Source organism: Trichomycterus rosablanca, chromosome 4 (assembly GCF_030014385.1).
Source record: "Trichomycterus rosablanca isolate fTriRos1 chromosome 4, fTriRos1.hap1, whole genome shotgun sequence".
NCBI lineage: Eukaryota > Metazoa > Chordata > Actinopteri > Siluriformes > Trichomycteridae > Trichomycterus > Trichomycterus rosablanca.
In genome coordinates, this window is record NC_085991.1 from 56,248,883 (window position 1) to 56,268,361 (window position 19,479).

General features: G+C 39.1%; 2 protein-coding genes across 2 annotated transcripts in view; both read right to left on the minus strand.

Annotated features, from left to right (window-relative positions):
- ssx2ipa (synovial sarcoma, X breakpoint 2 interacting protein a) overlaps positions 1 to 6,982 on the minus strand; it is a 65,475-nt gene extending 58,493 nt beyond the window's left edge. Inside the window, exons 1-4 of the mRNA XM_062994597.1 lie at positions 6,936 to 6,982; positions 5,663 to 5,759; positions 2,355 to 2,494; positions 1,720 to 1,926 (exon numbers count right to left, since the gene is read on the minus strand). Of these exons, the coding sequence (XP_062850667.1) occupies positions 1,720 to 1,926; positions 2,355 to 2,494; positions 5,663 to 5,726 (411 nt within the window). The 5' untranslated portion in view covers positions 5,727 to 5,759; positions 6,936 to 6,982. The remainder of the gene's footprint in view (positions 1 to 1,719; positions 1,927 to 2,354; positions 2,495 to 5,662; positions 5,760 to 6,935) is intronic.
- A 3,561-nt stretch (positions 6,983 to 10,543) lies between these two features.
- On the minus strand, positions 10,544 to 16,343 carry bcl10 (BCL10 immune signaling adaptor). The gene is made up of 3 exons (XM_062994599.1): positions 16,128 to 16,343; positions 12,951 to 13,239; positions 10,544 to 12,208 (listed from the first exon to the last, which is right to left on the minus strand). Exons 1-3 carry the CDS (start codon positions 16,173 to 16,175, stop codon positions 11,799 to 11,801), a joined length of 747 nt encoding a protein of 248 aa, XP_062850669.1. The 5' UTR covers positions 16,176 to 16,343; the 3' UTR covers positions 10,544 to 11,798.
- Positions 16,344 to 19,479: the final 3,136 nt, after the last annotated feature.

Here is a 19,479-nt window from a genome sequence, read left to right on the forward strand (position 1 = left end):
AGTTCTGGCGTGATCCGTTTTGGAGGATTTGTAAGCTTGTGGACCACGTTGAATAGAGTGCGGGTGTTGTTGATGTTCCTGTTAATGATCTTAGAGAAGTGCAGCTGTCTAGCCCTGCCTAACTCTGAGTTAAAACTACAAAGGCTTTGCTTATAGAGATCATAGTGGATTTGAAGTTTAGTTTTCCTCCACTTACGTTCAGCTCTCCTGCATTCTCTTGAGTATGAGTGTATGAGTGTGTATTAGTGTGTAACAGTGTATTAGTGTGTATTAGTGTGTAACAATGTGTACGAGTGTATAACAGTGTACACGAGTGTGTAACAGTGTATATGAGTGTGTAACAGTGTGTACGAGTGTATAAGTGTGTATTAGTGTGTATGAGTGTGTATTAGTGTGTAAGTGTGTATGAGTGTGTAACAGTGTGTATTAGTGTGTATGAGTGTGTACGAGTGTATAAGTGTGTATTAGTGTGTGAGTGTGTAACAGTGTGTATTAGTGTGTATGTGTGTGTATGAGTGTGTAACAGTGTGTATTAGTGTGTAACAGTGTGTAACAGTGTGTATGAGTGTGTAACAGTGTGTATTAGTGTGTAACAGTGTGTAACAGTGTGTATGAGTGTATAACAGTGTGTATTAGTGTGTATGAGTGTGTACGAGTGTATGAGTGTACAAGTGTGTAACAGTGTGTACGAGTGTATAACAGTGTACACGGGTGTGTAACAGTGTGTATTAGTGTGTAACAGTGTGTAAGTGTGCGTTACCTTGAGGCGAGAGTTGTTGTGCTGCAGGTGTTGTGTAACAGTGTGTGTAACAGTGTGTGTAACAGTGTGTGTAACAGTGTGTATTAGTGTGTATGAGTGTACACGAGTGTGTAACAGTGTGTAGTTGTGTGCTACCTTGAGGCGAGAGTTGTTGTGCTGCAGGTGTTGTGTAACAGTGTGTATTAGTGTGTTACAGTGTGTACGAGTGTATAACAGTGTGTATTAGTGTGTACGAGTGTGTATTAGTGTGTATGAGTGTGTATTAGTGTGTAACAGTGTGTAAGAGTGCGTTACCTTGAGGCGAGAGTTGTTGTGCTGCAGGTGTTGTGTAACAGTGTGTGTAACAGTGTGTACGAGTATATAACGGTGTGTATTAGTGTGTATGAGTGTACACGAGCGTGTAACATTGTGTAGTTGTGCGTTACCTTGAGGCGAGAGTTGTTGTGCTGCAGGTGTTGTGTAACAGTGTGTATTAGTGTGTAACAGTGTGTACAAGTGTATAACAGTGTGTATTAGTGTGTACGAGTGTATAACAGTGTACACGAGTGTGTAACAGTGTGTACGAGTGTATAACAGTGTACACGAGTGTGTAACAGTGTGTGTTAGTGCGTTACCTTGAGGCGAGAGTTGTTGTGGTGCAGGTGTTGTGTAACAGTGTGTGTGTAACAGTGTGTACGAGTGTCTATGAGTGTGTAACAGAGTGTGTAACAGTGTGTAGTTGTGCGTTACCTTGAGGCGAGAGTTGTTGTGGTGCAGGTGTTGTGTAACAGTGTGTGTGTAACAGTGTGTACGAGTGTCTATGAGTGTGTAACAGAGTGTGTAACAGTGTGTAGTTGTGCGTTACCTTGAGGCGAGAGTTGTTGTGGTGCAGGTGTTGTGTAACAGTGTGTGTGTAACAGTGTGTACGAGTGTCTATGAGTGTGTAACAGAGTGTGTAACAGTGTGTAGTTGTGCGTTACCTTGAGACGAGAGTTGTTGTGCTGCAGGTGTTCCAGGTCGCTGCCGTTCTTCAGCTGACGCACCTCCAGGTCCTGTAGGGTGCGCTGTTGTTTCCGGTGTAGCTGCAGTAACTCGTACAGCAGGTTGAGAGCAGGTACGGCACTCAGAGTGTTCCTCACCCGGTTCTCCTCCACACACACACCACCTAAAGCCAGAGAGCTGGCCTCCTGCACCACACACACCACACCACACCACACCACACCACACCAGTACACACACACACCAGTGTACACACTCAGTGCTCTGTACAACCATGTTTCAGGTTACAGTCCCACTGCAGATTCTCTTACAGCATCAGTACAGGAACTCATCTCACCCTCATCTGTCCATCTAACCCCCTCTTCTGCACACCCATCTATCCCCTCACTTATCCACCCATCAGTCCATCTATCCCCTCTCCTGTCCAACAGTCTATACCCAGTCACACTCATCTATCCCATTTATCCATCCTGTCCATCTATTCTGTATCCTGTACATACATCAGTCCAAATTTCCCCTCCGTCTATCCCCTCACCTGCTCCTCTATCCCCTCTCCTAAACAGTAGTGACACTACAGTTAGTGGTGACAGTACAGGTGTAGTATAGCGGTTCAGACCTGGTTGATGTAGGTGACACACTGTAGAACATTCTCCTCAGTGCAGAAGGCATTCAGGACGCTGTAGGAATGTGCTGATGGAAGCGTGTGGATGTGCTGGGACGCACTGATCTGAGAAATGCTGGACAGATCTTTGGGATCTGAAACAAACACAGCTGGGTTAGATCAGACTGTAGGTGAGGGTTCTCACATCTGCACTGAGATCCGGACCATGAGATCACCACGTCTGGGGGAGTGTAAAAACGGTTTCTGAAACTCTGGACGGTATTCAAAGGTGAACACATGTTTAAAAAAAAAAGCTGAACACAGGCAAGTACAGGTGAACTAACACAGGTGAACTAACAACTAACACAGGTGAGTACAGGTGAACTAACACAGGTGAACACTGGTAAACACAGCTGAACACAGGTGAACTAACACAGGTTAACTAACACAGGTTAACTAACACAGGTGAACTAACAACTAACACAGGTGAGTACAGGTGAACTAACACAGGTTAACTAACACAGGTGAACTAACACAGGTGAACTAACACAGGTGAACTAACACAGGTGAACAACTAACACAGGTGAGTACAGGTGAACTAACACAGGTGAACACTGGTAAACACAGCTGAACACAGGTGAACTAACACAGGTTAACTAACAGGTTAACTAACACAGGTGAACTAACACAGGTGAACTAACAACTAACACAGGTGAGTACAGGTGAACTAACAGGTGAACAGCTGAACACAGGTGAACTAACACAGGTGAACTAACACAGGTGAACACTGGTAAACACAGCTGAACACAGGTGAACTATCACAGGTGAACTAACAGGTGAACAGCTGAACACAGGTGAGTACAGGTGAACTAACACAGGTGAGAACAGGTGAACTATCACAGTAGTGCTGGACAATAATTCGATATCGATATATATCGCGATAGAAAATGTTTCAATAACGGTGATATGATTTTTAAACAATTCGAACGATATATATATTAGGTATTATATCAGTGCGTACTTTTTTGCGGAAGCATTTTTGCTCGCAGGTGTTCCCACAGGGACGCAATTCAACAGCGCAAGCAAGTAGTTCTCCACCAAAATAGTGCAGTAGTACACTCAACATAAACGTCAACCACCAACACTATTACAGAAAAAGTACTACTACTACTGAGTACTAATACTACTGAGTACTAATACTACTGAGTACTAATACCACTAATATTAGTTGTTGCGCGCTACGAGTAAAGGCACGAATGGACTCTGCACGTTCCAGTGTTGCCAGATTGGGCGGTTTTCCTTTTTTTAGAAAAACAATTTAATAGCATTTAAATAACACTTCTATTTAACAGAAAATATTCAGTTTTAAGAAGCCCCAGCATTGTAGAAGGTTATTAAAAGTAAAATCAATTTTCAATGCTGATTTGGATTAATAGTGTTGGTCAGAATGTATCATATTCTTTAAAGAAAATTAAAATGTGTTTTCCATGCATTCACACTGGCATGTTCTGGGATTCAGATGAGTCTCATCAGTACACACAAGTTTGCAGTAAAATGATTAAGTATTGCAAAGTAATATCTTTGAAATTCTTCCTCATAATGTTAAGGTTATAGGCTATATTTTAGTTTTTCCCAAAAAATAAGGTATCAGACAGTTTCTGTGCCACCCCTGTGTGAGCAATGGTCTCAGTCTGGCCACCCCTATGAAAATTGTCTGGCTCCGCCACTGTCCACAGTAGAAAAAGAAGCAGATGAAATAGCTGATAAGAGAGGACGGACTGATTCAGTCGTGTATTCAGCTTGTACTTCCTGCCAGAAACCAGAAAAGAGGTTTGCAGGTGCAGCCATCCAATTTTGGTGTTCTTGGCAGTTTTTCTGACATTTGTATTATTCATATCGATATCGGAATTATATCGTATCGACCGAAATTAGGAGTTATATCGTCATATAAATTTTAGCCATATCGTCCAGCCCTATATCACAGGTGAACTAACACAGGTGAACAGCTGAACAGGTGAGTACAGGTGAACTATCACATGTGAACTAACACAGGTGAACACTGGTAAACACAGCTGAACACAGGTGAACTAACACAGGTGAGTACAGGTGAACTATCACAGGTGAACTATCACAGGTGAACTAACACAGGTGAACTAACACAGGTGAACAGGTGAACTAACACAGGTGAACTAACACAGGTGAACACTGGTAAACACAGCTGAACACAGGTGAACTATCACAGGTGAACTAACACAGGTGAACTAACACAGGTGAACAGCTGAACACAGGTGAGTACAGGTGAACTAACACAGGTGAACTAACACAGGTGAACTAACACAGGTGAACTAACACAGGTGAACAGCTGAACACAGGTGAGTACAGGTGAACTATCACAGGTGAACTAACACAGGTGAACTAACACAGGTGAACTAACACAGGTGAACAGGTGAACTAACACAGGTGAACTAACACAGGTGAACACTGGTAAACACAGCTGAACACAGGTGAACTATCACAGGTGAACTAACACAGGTGAACTAACACAGGTGAACAGCTGAACACAGGTGAGTACAGGTGAACTAACACAGGTGAACTAACACAGGTGAACTAACACAGGTGAACTAACACAGGTGAACAGCTGAACACAGGTGAGTACAGGTGAACTATCACAGGTGAACTAACACAGGTAAACACTGGTAAACACAGCTGAACTATCACAGGTGAACTATCACCGGTGAACTATCACCGGTGAACTAACACAGGTGAACAGCTGAACACAGGTGAACAGCTGAACACAGGTGAACAGCTGAACACAGGTGAGTACAGGTGAACTAACACAGGTGAACTAACACAGGTGAGTACAGGTGAACTATCACAGGTGAACTAACACAGGTGAACTAACACAGGTGAACTAACACAGGTGAGTACAGGTGAACTATCACAGGTGAACTAACACAGGTGAGTACAGGTGAACTAACACAGGTGAACTAACACAGGTGAACTAACACAGGTGAACTAACACAGGTGAGTACAGGTGAACTATCACAGGTGAACACAGGTAAACACAGCAGAACTAACACAACTGAGCACGTGTGAGCACAGTTAAACACAGCGCTCAAGGCTTCACTTTAACCAGGACTGTGGAACGTATGAACGTCTCTCAGGTCAGTGTGTACGGTGTGATCAGTACTGACCGACCATCACCAAGACCACCGACAGACACAATGAGTATAAACAATAATAATAACAATATAATATATTATATATACAATATATTGGTATAATAACAATAATAATGACAATCACTATATTATTATTCTTACCCAGATAAGGATCTGACGACATCATCATCACTGAGGTGTGAGTGTTCCACTGATCTCCCATCATTCACTGCAGATTTACCACCATCTACCATCAGTGCTGTAACACACACACACACACGATTCTACACATGTAGAATAGTATAGAACACTTAATTTTCATATATACATATACAGGAGTACAGTACAGCTGGTTTGGAAGCTGAGCTCAGAGCGCAGCAGCAGAAAGGGTTAAGGGCCTTGCTCAAGGGCCCAACGGTGGCTGCATGGCAGAGCCAAGATTCAAACTGTCGACCTTTCGATTGATAGCCTGAAGCTCTACCCACCAGGCTACCACTGTCCCATTTAGCAAGGGAGTCCACAATGTTTTCATTTGTGAGCAGCAGAGTTGGTGGTGCTCTTAAGCAGCGGCGTCTCTGGCACACAAAGCCTGGTGGGGAGCTATAAACTCTGTACGTGCAGTATCCCACTCGTCAGTGAAACTGCCAGGTTGCCACTGTTGGGCCCTTGTGCAAGGCCCTTAACCCTCAGTTGCTGTATTGCTGTGTACTGTAAGTCGCTCTGGATAAAAAGTGTTTACTAAATGCTGAAAACGTAAATGTAAATTAACGTTAGCAGAAGTGGAGAGCAGAATGAGAGTAAATATTTGTATTTCTTTATTATTAATGTTTCTGTTTTGAGGTTTCTGTAAGATTAAATAAATAATAAATTGTTATTTCATATCGATTTGATATTTGGTACTGGACTAGTAATCAGAAGGTCGCTGGTTCAAGCCCCACGACTGCCAGGTTGGTGCTGTTGGGCCCTTGAGCGAGGCCCTTAACCCTCAATAGCTCAGATTGTATACTGTAACTGTACTGTAGGACTTGGGATAAAGGCGCCTCCTAAATGCTGTAAATGTAAATGTAAGCATGGACAAGATGATTTTGTTGATTTTGTTAATTTTATTTTAAACATTTATCGATTATTTGAGTAACGTAGTAAAATCGCACATTTTTACTAAATAATAAAATAAAAGAATATAAACCGGATAAATACTGTAATGCTAATGAAGTAAACTAAAAAGAGTTAGGCTAGGCTAAGCTAGCAGTGTAAAGTCAGTGAGATTAGCTTTAGCATTAGAAATGCTCACCTGTGTGAAGCTGTTACAGGTGTGATCAGGTGATCGAGCTCAGGTGCGCTGCTAATGCTAACCTCTTATTATCCTGACTTATACTAGCTAAGCCACATACACTGATAATCCATTAGCATTAGCATTAGCATCAGGTGTTCTTACCTTGAGTTGTGAGTCTCGGAGCAGCAGCGCTGTAATAAACCTCACACACAGCGCGGGTTATAAACTCTACACTAAGTTTATACAGAATTAACTCAAGTTTGTGTTTTATTTATTTATTTATATTATTATAGTTTTATTTTTATTATCGCAGGTGAAATCCGGCTTAGTTTGAAAATCCCATAAACACTAACCCCGCCCTTCATTGGTGCAGCCGTCACCCAGCAACCAATATCTCGTCCTCTGATTGGTCCACACATTATGACGTGTCCAAGGACCGGGAGCAGGTGATTTTTAATCATTTGTTTATTTATCTGATCTAATAACATTATTATAACTTTATTAACTATTTATTAATCATCATTATATTTATTTTCATTATTGTTTACATTCTTATTTACGTTTCATTTTGTTTTTAAGTTTCCCCCTTTGTTGACAATTTTTTTTTGCTTGAATTGTTTAATAATCTTTGTTTTTGCTTGTTGTGTAGCCTTTTTATTTTATATATAGCAAAACAAATCAGAATAAACAAAATAAATATGATGCGTATTAGGGTCACTGTAAAAATATTTTTAAGTTTCAATTTCGAGAATAAAGTGGAAATTATTTCGAGATTAAAGTCAAAATATTATGAGAATAAAGTGGAAATATGAGAATAAAGTGGAAATATGAGAATAAAGTTGAAATTATTTCGAGATTTAAGTCAAAATATTATGAGAATAAAGTAAAAATTATTTCGAGATTAAAGTCAAAATATTATAAGAATAAAGTGGAAATATTTTGAGAATAAAGTTGAAATTATTTCGAGATTAAAGTCAAAATATTATGAGAATAAAGTGGAAATATTATGAGAATAAAGTGGAAATATTATGGTGGAGTGAGCAGTCGTCGTAGGATCGTCAGTTCAGAGAAGCTCGGGTCTCAGTACCTGGATGGCAGTCTATAATGCTCATTACTGTGGTTATCCAGTAACCCGTGATTATTTTTGGGTGGTTGTTTGTATTCGCTTCCATCCACATGACATGACGACTAAACCCGTCAGTGCAACCGTTTATAGCGATGCTGTACAGCTTTAGTTTATTGTACCAGTCCATGAGACGTTGGGCCTTGGTTGCAGTACTGGCACCGGTGGCGACGTTCTTCTAAATAAACCCAGTTTACTGCAAAGCCGTTTCAGCTTCCTTACACTAATAACACGCTGGTGCTGATGTGCAGGAGATCAAGGATTTCTTTATTTGTGAAACCGATACAAGAGTAGAACTTTACCACATCATGAACATCCCTCATGTGAGGGAGCTGTGGCCGTAATATTTCCACTTTAATCTCACAATCAAAACTTATAAATATATATTTTACAGTGGCGCTAATACGCCGTCGTGTTTTCTCTGTATTAAACTGAAAACAGAAACCCAAACAATATTTACTGTTTATAAAGTTTATTGTTTGTAATAAACATTCGTTGGAACAGGACGTTTCTATCACCATACCGAGTAATTTACCTTCCTAATGATCTGTGGACTGAAGATGATGCACTGTTAGAGGTCAGTGTAGATATCTGTCAGGGTTATGAAGGAATCTGAGAGATTCAGATGTTTCCTCAGTGCATCACTTCAGGTGAGCTTGAGCACAGAGAAGTCGGCGGCGTTTACTGGCGTTGTTGACATTCGGCTTCTATTGAATGTATTAGAACTGTAACGTAGATTTGTGAACGATTGTGTTTATTGACATTGTTTCTTTAATGATGGATTATTTGCTGATTATTTGTTTTTGTTGGAGTATATATTAAAAGATTAAAGATTTACAGAAACCTGATTACTGTTATAATTAGCATTTCAGATCCTGTCCCAACTTTTCAGGATTCATGGTTTGGTATTATTTCCTAAATGATAAACATTATTGTGGACATTAAATACGTCACTAAACATATAAAACCTTTAAACAATTATAAAATACATCAAATAAAACCTGTAAAATTCCCTCACCATCGACAACATGTAGCACTGTATATAACATATACATGCTCTATATAACACAACGTTTAACATTAATCCAATATATTTACACAGTTAAACCAGTCCAGCACTCAGCACTATTATACACATCACCATAAAATACAAACATCTGAACCAATCATATTTCATTATATTAGTCACATGACATTATTATGACACTAAACCCCACCCACATTCTTTATGCTGCCATCAGCTTCAACAGTAAGTTAAAGCTAGTTGCTGCTGAAGAATCCAGCTGCACACCAACACAAACATCTGGATGGATCACCAAAGACCTCAGCTGAAACCAGCATGGACCAGCGTTGGTCTGGTGATGATCAAAACTTAGATGGTGATTGGAGGACTTGAAAATGAGGTTGAGTTTGGAACACAGGATGAATTATAAACTCAGTGAGTTTAACTGTGTATCAGCTTCTACACAATCGTGGGGAAAAAGTAAGTGCACCCTTCTTCTATTCTATGTTAACTAACCCAAAACCTCAGGTAACAACACCCCACAACAAACTTCAATATGTTCTTACTTCTATTCAGAGGCTCAGTAACAGCCAGGATTCGATTATCATCGAGAAGTTCGACTCCCTTTAGAAATACAGAATTTTTGGACATCAGCCTCAGAGAAGCAACAGTTCTCATCCATCTGGGACGGGTTATGAGGCGTCTGCATCTCCAAACACTTTAAAATTCATTTTACAGGAAGCAGGACTGTTTACAGGCTGAGAGCCCTCAAGACAGGAGTGCTAAGAGGTGGCAACGATTTAAATCCATGGTCAGCTACACCACATGATCTATAAGTCCCTGTAAGCACATTAGAACAGATCAGATTCTGACCAGAATTGGCTTTTATGAAAAGTTTCTTAGAAAAAGCCAGAAGTTTTACTTCCAGACGGAATGTAGGCAGCATCCATAAGCTCCAGAAGGTCCAGAAGAATTTCCTTCACACTGATGAGACCAAACTGGAGATGTTTGGTCATCATTCAAAGCACCGTGTTCAGTAAAAAATCAAACACAGAGGATCTCCACAAACACCTCATACTGACTGTTACACAGATACTGAGAACAGAAAAGTAATCAAAGAAAAAAATCAAATTTGATTGGCTTAAGAACAAATCAAGAAGAAGTGGTTGGAATGGCCAAGTCCAGACCTTAACCCAGATGCTGTGGGTTCCTCAAACATCAATCATCAGTGAACTGAAGCAACGGTGCAAAAACACAGTGAAGCAAAACAATAAAGTCTGTTAGTGTCTCCACGTTAATGAATTTACAGGGTGCACTTACTTTTTCTCACCTGATCTCCGAACTGTGGTTTATTTTTGGGACAGTCGTGAGTACACAGTGAGAGCTGTTTGTTTATAGAAGGTGGTGAGGACCACACAGTTGGCTCATAATTTAAAAACCCTTAAAAAGCACCAGAATTAAAGCAGGGGGCACTTACGCTTCCTGTGACCGTTTAGAAACTTCAGACTGAGCCTTGAGGAACTCCACTAGTCTAACACTTTGCCTTTCGTTCCGATCTCCTAGTTCACTTTCTCTCGACCACTTCCTTTACTTCACTTCCTCTCTTCCCATGAGCCCTTTGTTAAATCCTTTCTATCTGTAGTTTCATGTCATTACAATTTAAAATCATAATAATAATAATAAAAATAATAATAATAATGGTTGATGCTACATTCTGGTTTAATTTACTGATATTGACTAACACATCTGAAGAAAATGTTGAGATTTTAATATGGCTGAAGGTGTAAATCAGGGGTGTCAAACTCATTCTCACCGAGAGAGCCGATTGTAACGCATCCCGCTGTGATTACAGTCGCCATTTAATTCTTGGACAATTTGTTGTTTTTCTTGGAGGTTAAATTCTGTGTTTGGTGTCAAAATGCCAAATTTATTCTGTATATTTATAACGTATATCTACATTTATATCGTTCTCCTTTACCACAGACACGCCTCATAACACCAGAGACGCACCGCTTTCTCTTCTTGTACATTTCTGGATTAATTGTAAACATTTCTCAGCATCACTTGTTGGAAAACCGCCTCAGTTAAATGCTGATGTGAAAACACTGACATCTAGTGGTGGGATGCGGTCACTTCGCAGGTCACTAAATCAGCATACATTGTGGGAGATGCAGTTTATGTAGGATTTTACAGAGTATTTTAGTCTTTTAAGCTCTCGGGGGTCTTGAGTTTGACACGTGTGGTATAGAGGGTCGGTTGGTGGTCGATGCGATGCGTCATGTCAGTTCTAGTTAAAAGTTTAGTTGCATTTTGGTTACATGTTTGAATTAAACGTTATTCTCACAGTTGTGTTTACTGGCATTGTTTCTTATCTAATGAATTAATTATTTCTATTTTCTTTATGCATTTTCTCCTTTTTAGGGCGTCCAATTTCCCAATTGCATTATGCTTCCTTTCCACCAATGCCGATCCCCGCTCTGATTGAGGAGAACGAAGCTAACCCACGCCCCCTCCGACACGTGGGCAGCAGCCGTATGCATCTTGTCACCTACACTGTGATGAGTGCAGTGCAGCTCAGCGTTGTGTACGGAGAGACACACCCTGACAGCACTCTCTTCTAATCTCTGTACAGGCACCATCAATCAGCCAACAGAGGTCGTAATTGCACCGGTCATGAGAAAGAGAGACCCCATCCGGCTTAGTCCCACCCATATCTGAACAACAGGCCAATCGTTGTTCATGTGGCCGCTCAGCCTTAGCCGGCAGGTAGAGCTGAGATTCGATACGATGTATTCAAGCTAATGAATTATTTATAAACTATTCTGTATTGCTCACTCATGAGACGTAGTGGAAAAAGAAACCTTGGAACACAGGAAGTGGGAATCGATCCATTCGCCTCTCAAAGTATATTATCGACAAGCGGGTTCAAGGAACGTGAGCGTAGCGGCAGGAAGTTAGCATCCCCGCTACTTCCTGTGCTTTCATACACTACACTGTCCTGATCCTGTTCTTCTGTAGTGATGTCATCAGGAAGAGGCGGAGCCCCAGGATCACCAGGTTTGGGAAGGCACGATGACGTGGAGGAAACGACGTTAAGACTAGCAGCAGCGCCGCTATCTGACCCCTTCTGACGACCCGGGGTGCACGATAGGTTCATAGAGCTGCTGGTCACAGAGGAGGCGGAGCTTCGTTCTCCCTCAGGATGAAGACAGATAGTCGAGAACTTGTGGTAGTCGAAGAATTCTGCCTTCGACAGGTCGTTACCGGCTCCGGATGCACCCTTCATCGTCGAGCTGGACACGCCCACCGCTGCACACACAGACATGACATCACAGTTTTATCAGCAGGAAGCCCCGCCCACATATTCTCTAAATGATTTTATTTGAATGAAAGGTTTACATTCACCTATAACGTATCTCACAGCAGTTTGAGGATTTTAAATTTGAACAGTTACAGTTAAGACTTACAGTACTGTGACGGTATACTGTCTACGCAACTGAGGGTTAAGGGCCTTGCTCAAGGGCCCAACAGTGGCAACCTGACAGTGCTGGGGCTTAAACCAGAGACATTTTGATTACTAGTCCAGTACCTTAACCACTAGGCTACGACTGCAACTCCTTCATCCCAAAAACCCCAAAATCTTTATGAACACAAACCAATCCAACACTGCTATGAGTTTATAGCGGGGGTGTCTAAACTTTTTACACTGAGGGCCACATACAGAAAAACATACTAAGGGCTGGGGCCACTCGACACACACTAAAGGTAAGGTACATCACCTCACCTCTAGTGTATTAAGTTAGCAAAATCAATCCAATGTAGGTTGATTTTTTTCCAAAATGGTTGGAAGTTCAGTCTTAAAAGCTCAGCCTCAGATTCTCAGCCCTGCATACAGGGGGAGATGAGGGGAATGGGGGTGGGTGTATTTTTAAGCATGTTATGCAATTAAATGTTTGGGGTATTAAAAGATAACCTAGCATTTGTTAGCTGGCTATAGTGGCAGTTTCTTGCGTTTTGTTGATTAATTAAGCTCATTTATTGTTAGCATTACCTCTCAACGCCTCCAGTTTAGCATTCTTGATGCGCTGCACTTCGTCAGTAATTTTAGCGATGATAAAATTAAGCGTTCTGCAGCGCTGAATGGATTCGATGAGCGTATCGAGGCCGCGTGGGTTTTCGGATATGATGTCCAGTAGTTTTCCAGTACGTTTCCCCCGTGTGCACTTGCAGTTGATCTCCTCCGTGTCCTCTCGCGTCAGGATCTTCTTAGAACGCAGGTAGTCATAATGACGTTCAGCTATTAGCTTCTCAACCAGGTACGGACGCAGAGTCTCCAGAGCCTAGAAACAGAACAGCATTGTGGGAGAATTATATGTAACATGTATGTAAATCAGTAAATCAGCTGATTATTGGTCACATAATAAATCATGATGGTTTAAACTCATTGGTGCTAATATCAGTACTCAAGACCAGTTGGGTTATGGATCAAAGAGATCACTGATACCATGATACCATAACTCATCCCTGCATTCATGTTTCATGAACAATCTGATTCTACTGAATAACTAGTTTAGCAGTGATTGTAGATAAATGTGGGTGTTTGGGTAATTGTGGTATATAAATGTTAATAATATAATGTATAATGTAGATAAATGTGAGTGTTTGGGTAGTTTTGGTGTATAAATGTTAATAATATAATGTATAATGTAGATAAATGTGAGTGTTTGGGTAGTTTTGGTGTATAAATGTTAATAATATAATGTATAATGTAGATAAATGTGGGTGTTTGGGTAGTTGTGGTATATAAATGTTAATAATATAATGTATAATGTAGATAAATGTGAGTGTTTGGGTAGTTGTGGTATATAAATGTTAATAATATAATGTATAATGTAGATAAATGTGAGTGTTTGGGTAGTTTTGGTGTATAAATGTTAATAATATAATGTATAATGTAGATAAATGTGAGTGTTTGGGTAGTTTTGGTGTATAAATGTTAATAATATAATGTATAATGTAGATAAATGTGGGTGTTTGGGTAGTTGTGGTATATAAATGTTAATAATATTATGTATAATGTAGATAAATGTGAGTGTTTGGGTAGTTTTGGTATATAAATGTTAATAATATAATGTATAATGTAGATAAATGTGGGTGTTTGGGTAGTTTGGTGTATAAATGTTAATAATATTATGTATAATGTAGATAAATGTGAGTGTTTGGGTAGTTTTGGTGTATAAATGTTAATAATATAATGTATAATGTAGATAAATGTGGGTGTTTGGGTAGTTGTGGTATATAAATGTTAATAATATAATGTATAATGTAGATAAATGTGGGTGTTTGGGTAGTTGTGGTATATAAATGTTAATAATATAATGTATAATGTAGATAAATGTGAGTGTTTGGGTAGTTTGGTGTATAAATGTTAATAATATAATGTATAATGTAGATAAATGTGGGTGTTTGGGTAGTTGTGGTATATAAATGTTAATAATATAATGTATAATGTAGATAAATGTGGGTGTTTGGGTAGTTTTGGTATATAAATGTTAATAATATAATGTATAATGTAGATAAATGTGGGTGTTTGGGTAGCTTGGTGTATAAATGTTAATAATATAATGTATAATGTAGATAAATGTGAGTGTTTGGGTAGTTTTGGTGTATAAATGTTAATAATATAATGTATAATGTAGATAAATGTGAGTGTTTGGGAAGTTTTGGTATATAAATGTTAATAATATAATGTATAATGTAGATAAATGTGAGTGTTTGGGTAGTTTTGGTGTATAAATGTTAATAATATAATGTATAATGTAGATAAATGTGAGTGTTTGGGTAGTTTTGGTATATAAATGTTAATAATATAATGTATAATGTAGATAAATGTGAGTGTTTGGGTAGTTTTGGTATATAAATGTTAATAATATAATGTATAATGTAGATAAATGTGGGTGTTTGGGTAGTTGTGGTGTATAAATGTTAATAATATAATGTATAATGTAGATAAATGTGAGTGTTTGGGTAGTTTTGGTGTATAAATGTTAATAATATAATGTATAATGTAGATAAATGTGAGTGTTTGGGTAGTTTTGGTATATAAATGTTAATAATATAATGTATAATGTAGATAAATGTGGGTGTTTGGGTAGTTTTGGTGTATAAATGTTAATAATATAATGTATAATGTAGATAAATGTGAGTGTTTGGGTAGTTTTGGTGTATAAATGTTAATAATATAATGTATAATGTAGATAAATGTGAGTGTTTGGGTAGTTTTGGTATATAAATGTTAATAATATAATGTATAATGTAGATAAATGTGGGTGTTTGGGTAGTTGTGGTATATAAATGTTAATAATATAATGTATAATGTAGATAAATGTGGGTGTTTGGGTAGTTGTGGTGTATAAATGTTAATAATATAATGTATAATGTAGATAAATGTGAGTGTTTGGGTAGTTTTGGTGTATAAATGTTAATAATATAATGTATAATGTAGATAAATGTGGGTGTTTGGGTAGTTTGGTGTATAAATGTTAATAATATAATGTATAATGTAGATAAATGTGGGTGTTTGGGTAGTTTGGTGTATAAATGTTAATAATATAATGTATAATGTAGATAAATGTGGGTGTTTGGGTAGTTTTGGTGTATAAATGTTAATAATATAATGTATAATGTAGATAAATGTGAGTGTTTGGGTAGTTTTGGTGTATAAATGTTAATAATATAATGTATAATGTAGATAAATGTGGGTGTTTGGGTAGTTTGGTGTATAAATGTTAATAATATAATGTATAATGTAGATAAATATGGGTGTTTGGGTAGTTTGGTGTATAAATGTTAATAATATAATGTATAATGTAGATAAATGTGGGTGTTTGGGTAGTTTTGGTGTATAAATGTTAATAATATAATGTATAATGTAGATAAATGTGGGTGTTTGGGTAGTTTTGGTATATAAATGTTAATAATATAATGTATAATGTAGATAAATGTGGGTGTTTGGGTAGTTTTGGTATATAAATGTTAATAATATAATGTATAATGTAGATAAATGTGGGTGTTTGGGTAGTTTTGGTATATAAATGTTAATAATATAATGTATAATGTAGATAAATGTGGGTGTTTGGGTAGTTTTGGTATATAAATGTTAATAATATAATGTATAATGTAGATAAATGTGGGTGTTTGGGTAGTTTGGTGAAGTTTATAAACTTACTTCCTTTTTCACTTCAGCCATTTCATCTTCAGTCAGGTGAGTCTCCATTCTGATCTAATCTGATCTGATCCAGTCAGTGAGATCTGATTACAGGGTCCAGTCAGATGAAAGTTCCCGGATTATATGGGATTAAATCATTAATTCAGGATTAAATAAACCGGATTAAAGATCAAAAACATCAAAACTCCGAACTACTGAAACTACCGGACTTCTTACACGCTGCCGTGACGTCACACTGACAAAAACCCGAGGGCGGTGATATGGAACGCCATCGGGCTCAGAACTAAACAGAACAGAACAGAACAGAACTGAACAGAACCGAACTGAACAGAACTAAACATGGTGTGTTTGTAACCTCGTTCTTAAGAACATTTTTAAATGTATGAGTGTTTCGTAACCAAGCCCGGAGTGGCTAATCGGGAGATTCGGGAGGATTCCCGATGGGCCGGCTCATGTCAGTCTCGAGTTTGGGCCGGTTGGGAAAAATAATTTTGACACATCTGTCACTTTTCTATTTTTCTTCTTGCATTCATTCATCTGACAGCGCAGCCCCTACATCACAGTAGATCAGATGGGTTCTACCATCTGAGGGAATCCCCCCTCCCAAAGTTTAAGTTGGTTTGGCCCATGAGGCGTCTTTTCTGGAGCGCCGGTAAAAGTAAATAGCGCAAACCATCAGTCGGACTCGGTGGTGATGGAGGGCAGGAAGAGGCCAGGTGGAGCCGAAAAAGAAAAGGGGGGTTAGAAGAACATGCTGCCAAATTAACAGACTTGTTTTTCAGAGGACAGACCCCATGCAGCCGGTTAAAGAGAGAGATGGACATTTGCAATGTCAACTTAGCGTAGTTTATTTTGTAGAACCCAATACACACCATTAATCACAAATATCCAGTTTCAAGCTGAAAATAAGAAACATAATTTGAAGTGTAATATATTAAATAGCCTAACTCATTAATGGAATGATTTTGTTCCGACGCTACTGTACTGATGATCCATGACTACTGAAGGGACAGGTAGAGGATAGTCTCACAGAGTTATTTAAACTAAGATAGTTATTTGTAATGTAAAATATAATGTGGAGCATATACAGTGTATCACAAAAGTGAGTACACCCCTCACATTTCTGCAAATATTTCATTATATCTTTTCATGGGACAACATTATAGACATGAAACTTGGATATAACTTAGAGTAGTCAGTGTACAACTTGTATAGCAGTGTAGATTTACTGTCTTCTGAAAATAACTCAACACACAGCCATTAATGTCTAAATAGCTGCAACATAAGTGAGTACACCCCACAGTGAACATGTCCAAATTGTGCCTAAAGTGTCAATATTTTGTGTGACCACCATTATTATTCAGCACTGCCTTAACCCTCCTGGGCATGGAATTCACCAGAGCTGCACAGGTTGCTACTGGAATCCTCTTCCACTCCTCCATGATGACATCACGGAGCTGGTGGATGTTAGACACCTTGAACTCCTCCACCTTCCACTTGAGGATGCGCCACAGGTGCTCAATTGGGTTTAGTCCATCACCTTTACCTTCGGCTTCCTCAGCAAGGCAGTTGTCATCTTGGAGGTTGTGTTTGGGGTCGTTATCCTGTTGGAAAACTGCCATGAGGCCCAGTTTTCGAAGGGAGGGGATCATGCTCTGTTTCAGAATGTCACAGCACATGTTGGAATTCATGTTTCCCTCAATGAACTGCAGCTCCCCAGTGCCAGCAACACTCATGCAGCCCAAGACCATGATGCTACCACCACCATGCTTGACTGTAGGCAAGATACAGTTGTCTTGGTACTTCTCACCAGGGCGCCGCCACACATGCTGGACACCATCTGAGCCAAACAAGTTTATCTTGGTCTCGTCAGACCACAGGGCATTCCAGTAATCCATGTTCTTGGACTGCTTGTCTTCAGCAAACTGTTTGCGAGCTTTCTTGTGCGTCAGCTTCCTTCTGGGATGACGATCATGCAGACCGAGTTGATGCAGTGTGCGGCGTATGGTCTGAGCACTGACAGGCTGACCTCCCACATCTTCAACCTCTGCAGCAATGCTGGCAGCACTCATGTGTCTATTTTTTAAAGCCAACCTCTGGATATGACGCCGAACACGTGGACTCAACTTCTTTGGTCGACCCTGGCGAAGCCTGTTCCGAGTGGAACCTGTCCTGGAAAACCGCTGTATGACCTTGGCCACCATGCTGTAGCTCAGTTTCAGGGTGTTAGCAATCTTCTTATAGCCCAGGCCATCTTTGTGGAGAGCAACAATTCTATTTCTCACATCCTCAGAGAGTTCTTTGCCATGAGGTGCCATGTTGAATATCCAGTGGCCAGTATGAGAGAATTGTACCCAAAACACCAAATGTAACAGCCCTGCTCCCCATTTACACCTGGGACCTTGACACATGACACCAGGGAGGGACAACGACACATTTGGGCACAATTTGGACATGTTCACTGTGGGGTGTACTCACTTATGTTGCAGCTATTTAGACATTAATGGCTGTGTGTTGAGTTATTTTCAGAAGACAGTAAATCTACACTGCTATACAAGTTGTACACTGACTACTCTAAGTTATATCCAAGTTTCATGTCTATAGTGTTGTCCCATGAAAAGATATAATGAAATATTTGCAGAAATGTGAGGGGTGTACTCACTTTTGTGATACACTGTACATGATATATGTTAAATTGTTCAGACAGATGTCAGCACGATAGCCTAATTTATTTAAACAAATGGAGACAATTAGCCTAAATCACTATCAATTTTACACCATGTTATGTTCATGTTATGTTATTCAGCAAAATAGGCTAACCTATAATGAAATGGTTTTTTAGCCTCAGAGCAGCAGATAAGCCATGTCTCATGTCTATAAACAATGACACCGTTATTAATAAAGTTACAGAAACCAGTGCACTGCTTAGGAGGCTTTTGATGCTGTAGGTAGCCACTAAACATGCGTGTAGTGAAGCTACTTAAGAGTTTAGTGTAAACCTAACAATAGAGCACCTCTCTGCTGGGAAGACATGCAATATTAATTTCAAATTATTTTTATTTCAAATTTTGCTCCGGTACAAATGTGAATATGTTTTCATCTTTATCACATTTTTTTTTTACCTTTTAAATCTTTATTTGATTTAAATTTGAATTGAACATGTTTAAGTGAAGTGTTTTCTGTTATATACCCAATAAAAAGGCATTGTAAGAGCTAGCTGCTGTTTCATTTATTCAAATTTCTCCTCCATGGAAAAAGTGGGCCGGGTTTAGGCATAAAACTCCCTGGCTGTAAAAGTGGCCCACTCCGGCCCTGTTCGTAACTAATGTACTTAAACTCGTCTGTAAATTTA

Excerpts from the sequence above, each read along its gene's own strand:
- bcl10 (XM_062994599.1), bottom strand. The coding sequence starts at position 16,175 with ATGGAGACTCACCTGACTGAAGATGAAATGGCTGAAGTGAAAAAGGAA. Across the intron at positions 13,240-16,127 it reads TGGCTGAAGTGAAAAAGGAA|GCTCTGGAGACTCTGCGTCC; the intron begins GTAAGTTTATAA and ends TTCTGTTTCTAG. Across the intron at positions 12,209-12,950 it reads TAAACTGGAGGCGTTGAGAG|CGGTGGGCGTGTCCAGCTCG; the intron begins GTAATGCTAACA and ends CTGTGTGTGCAG.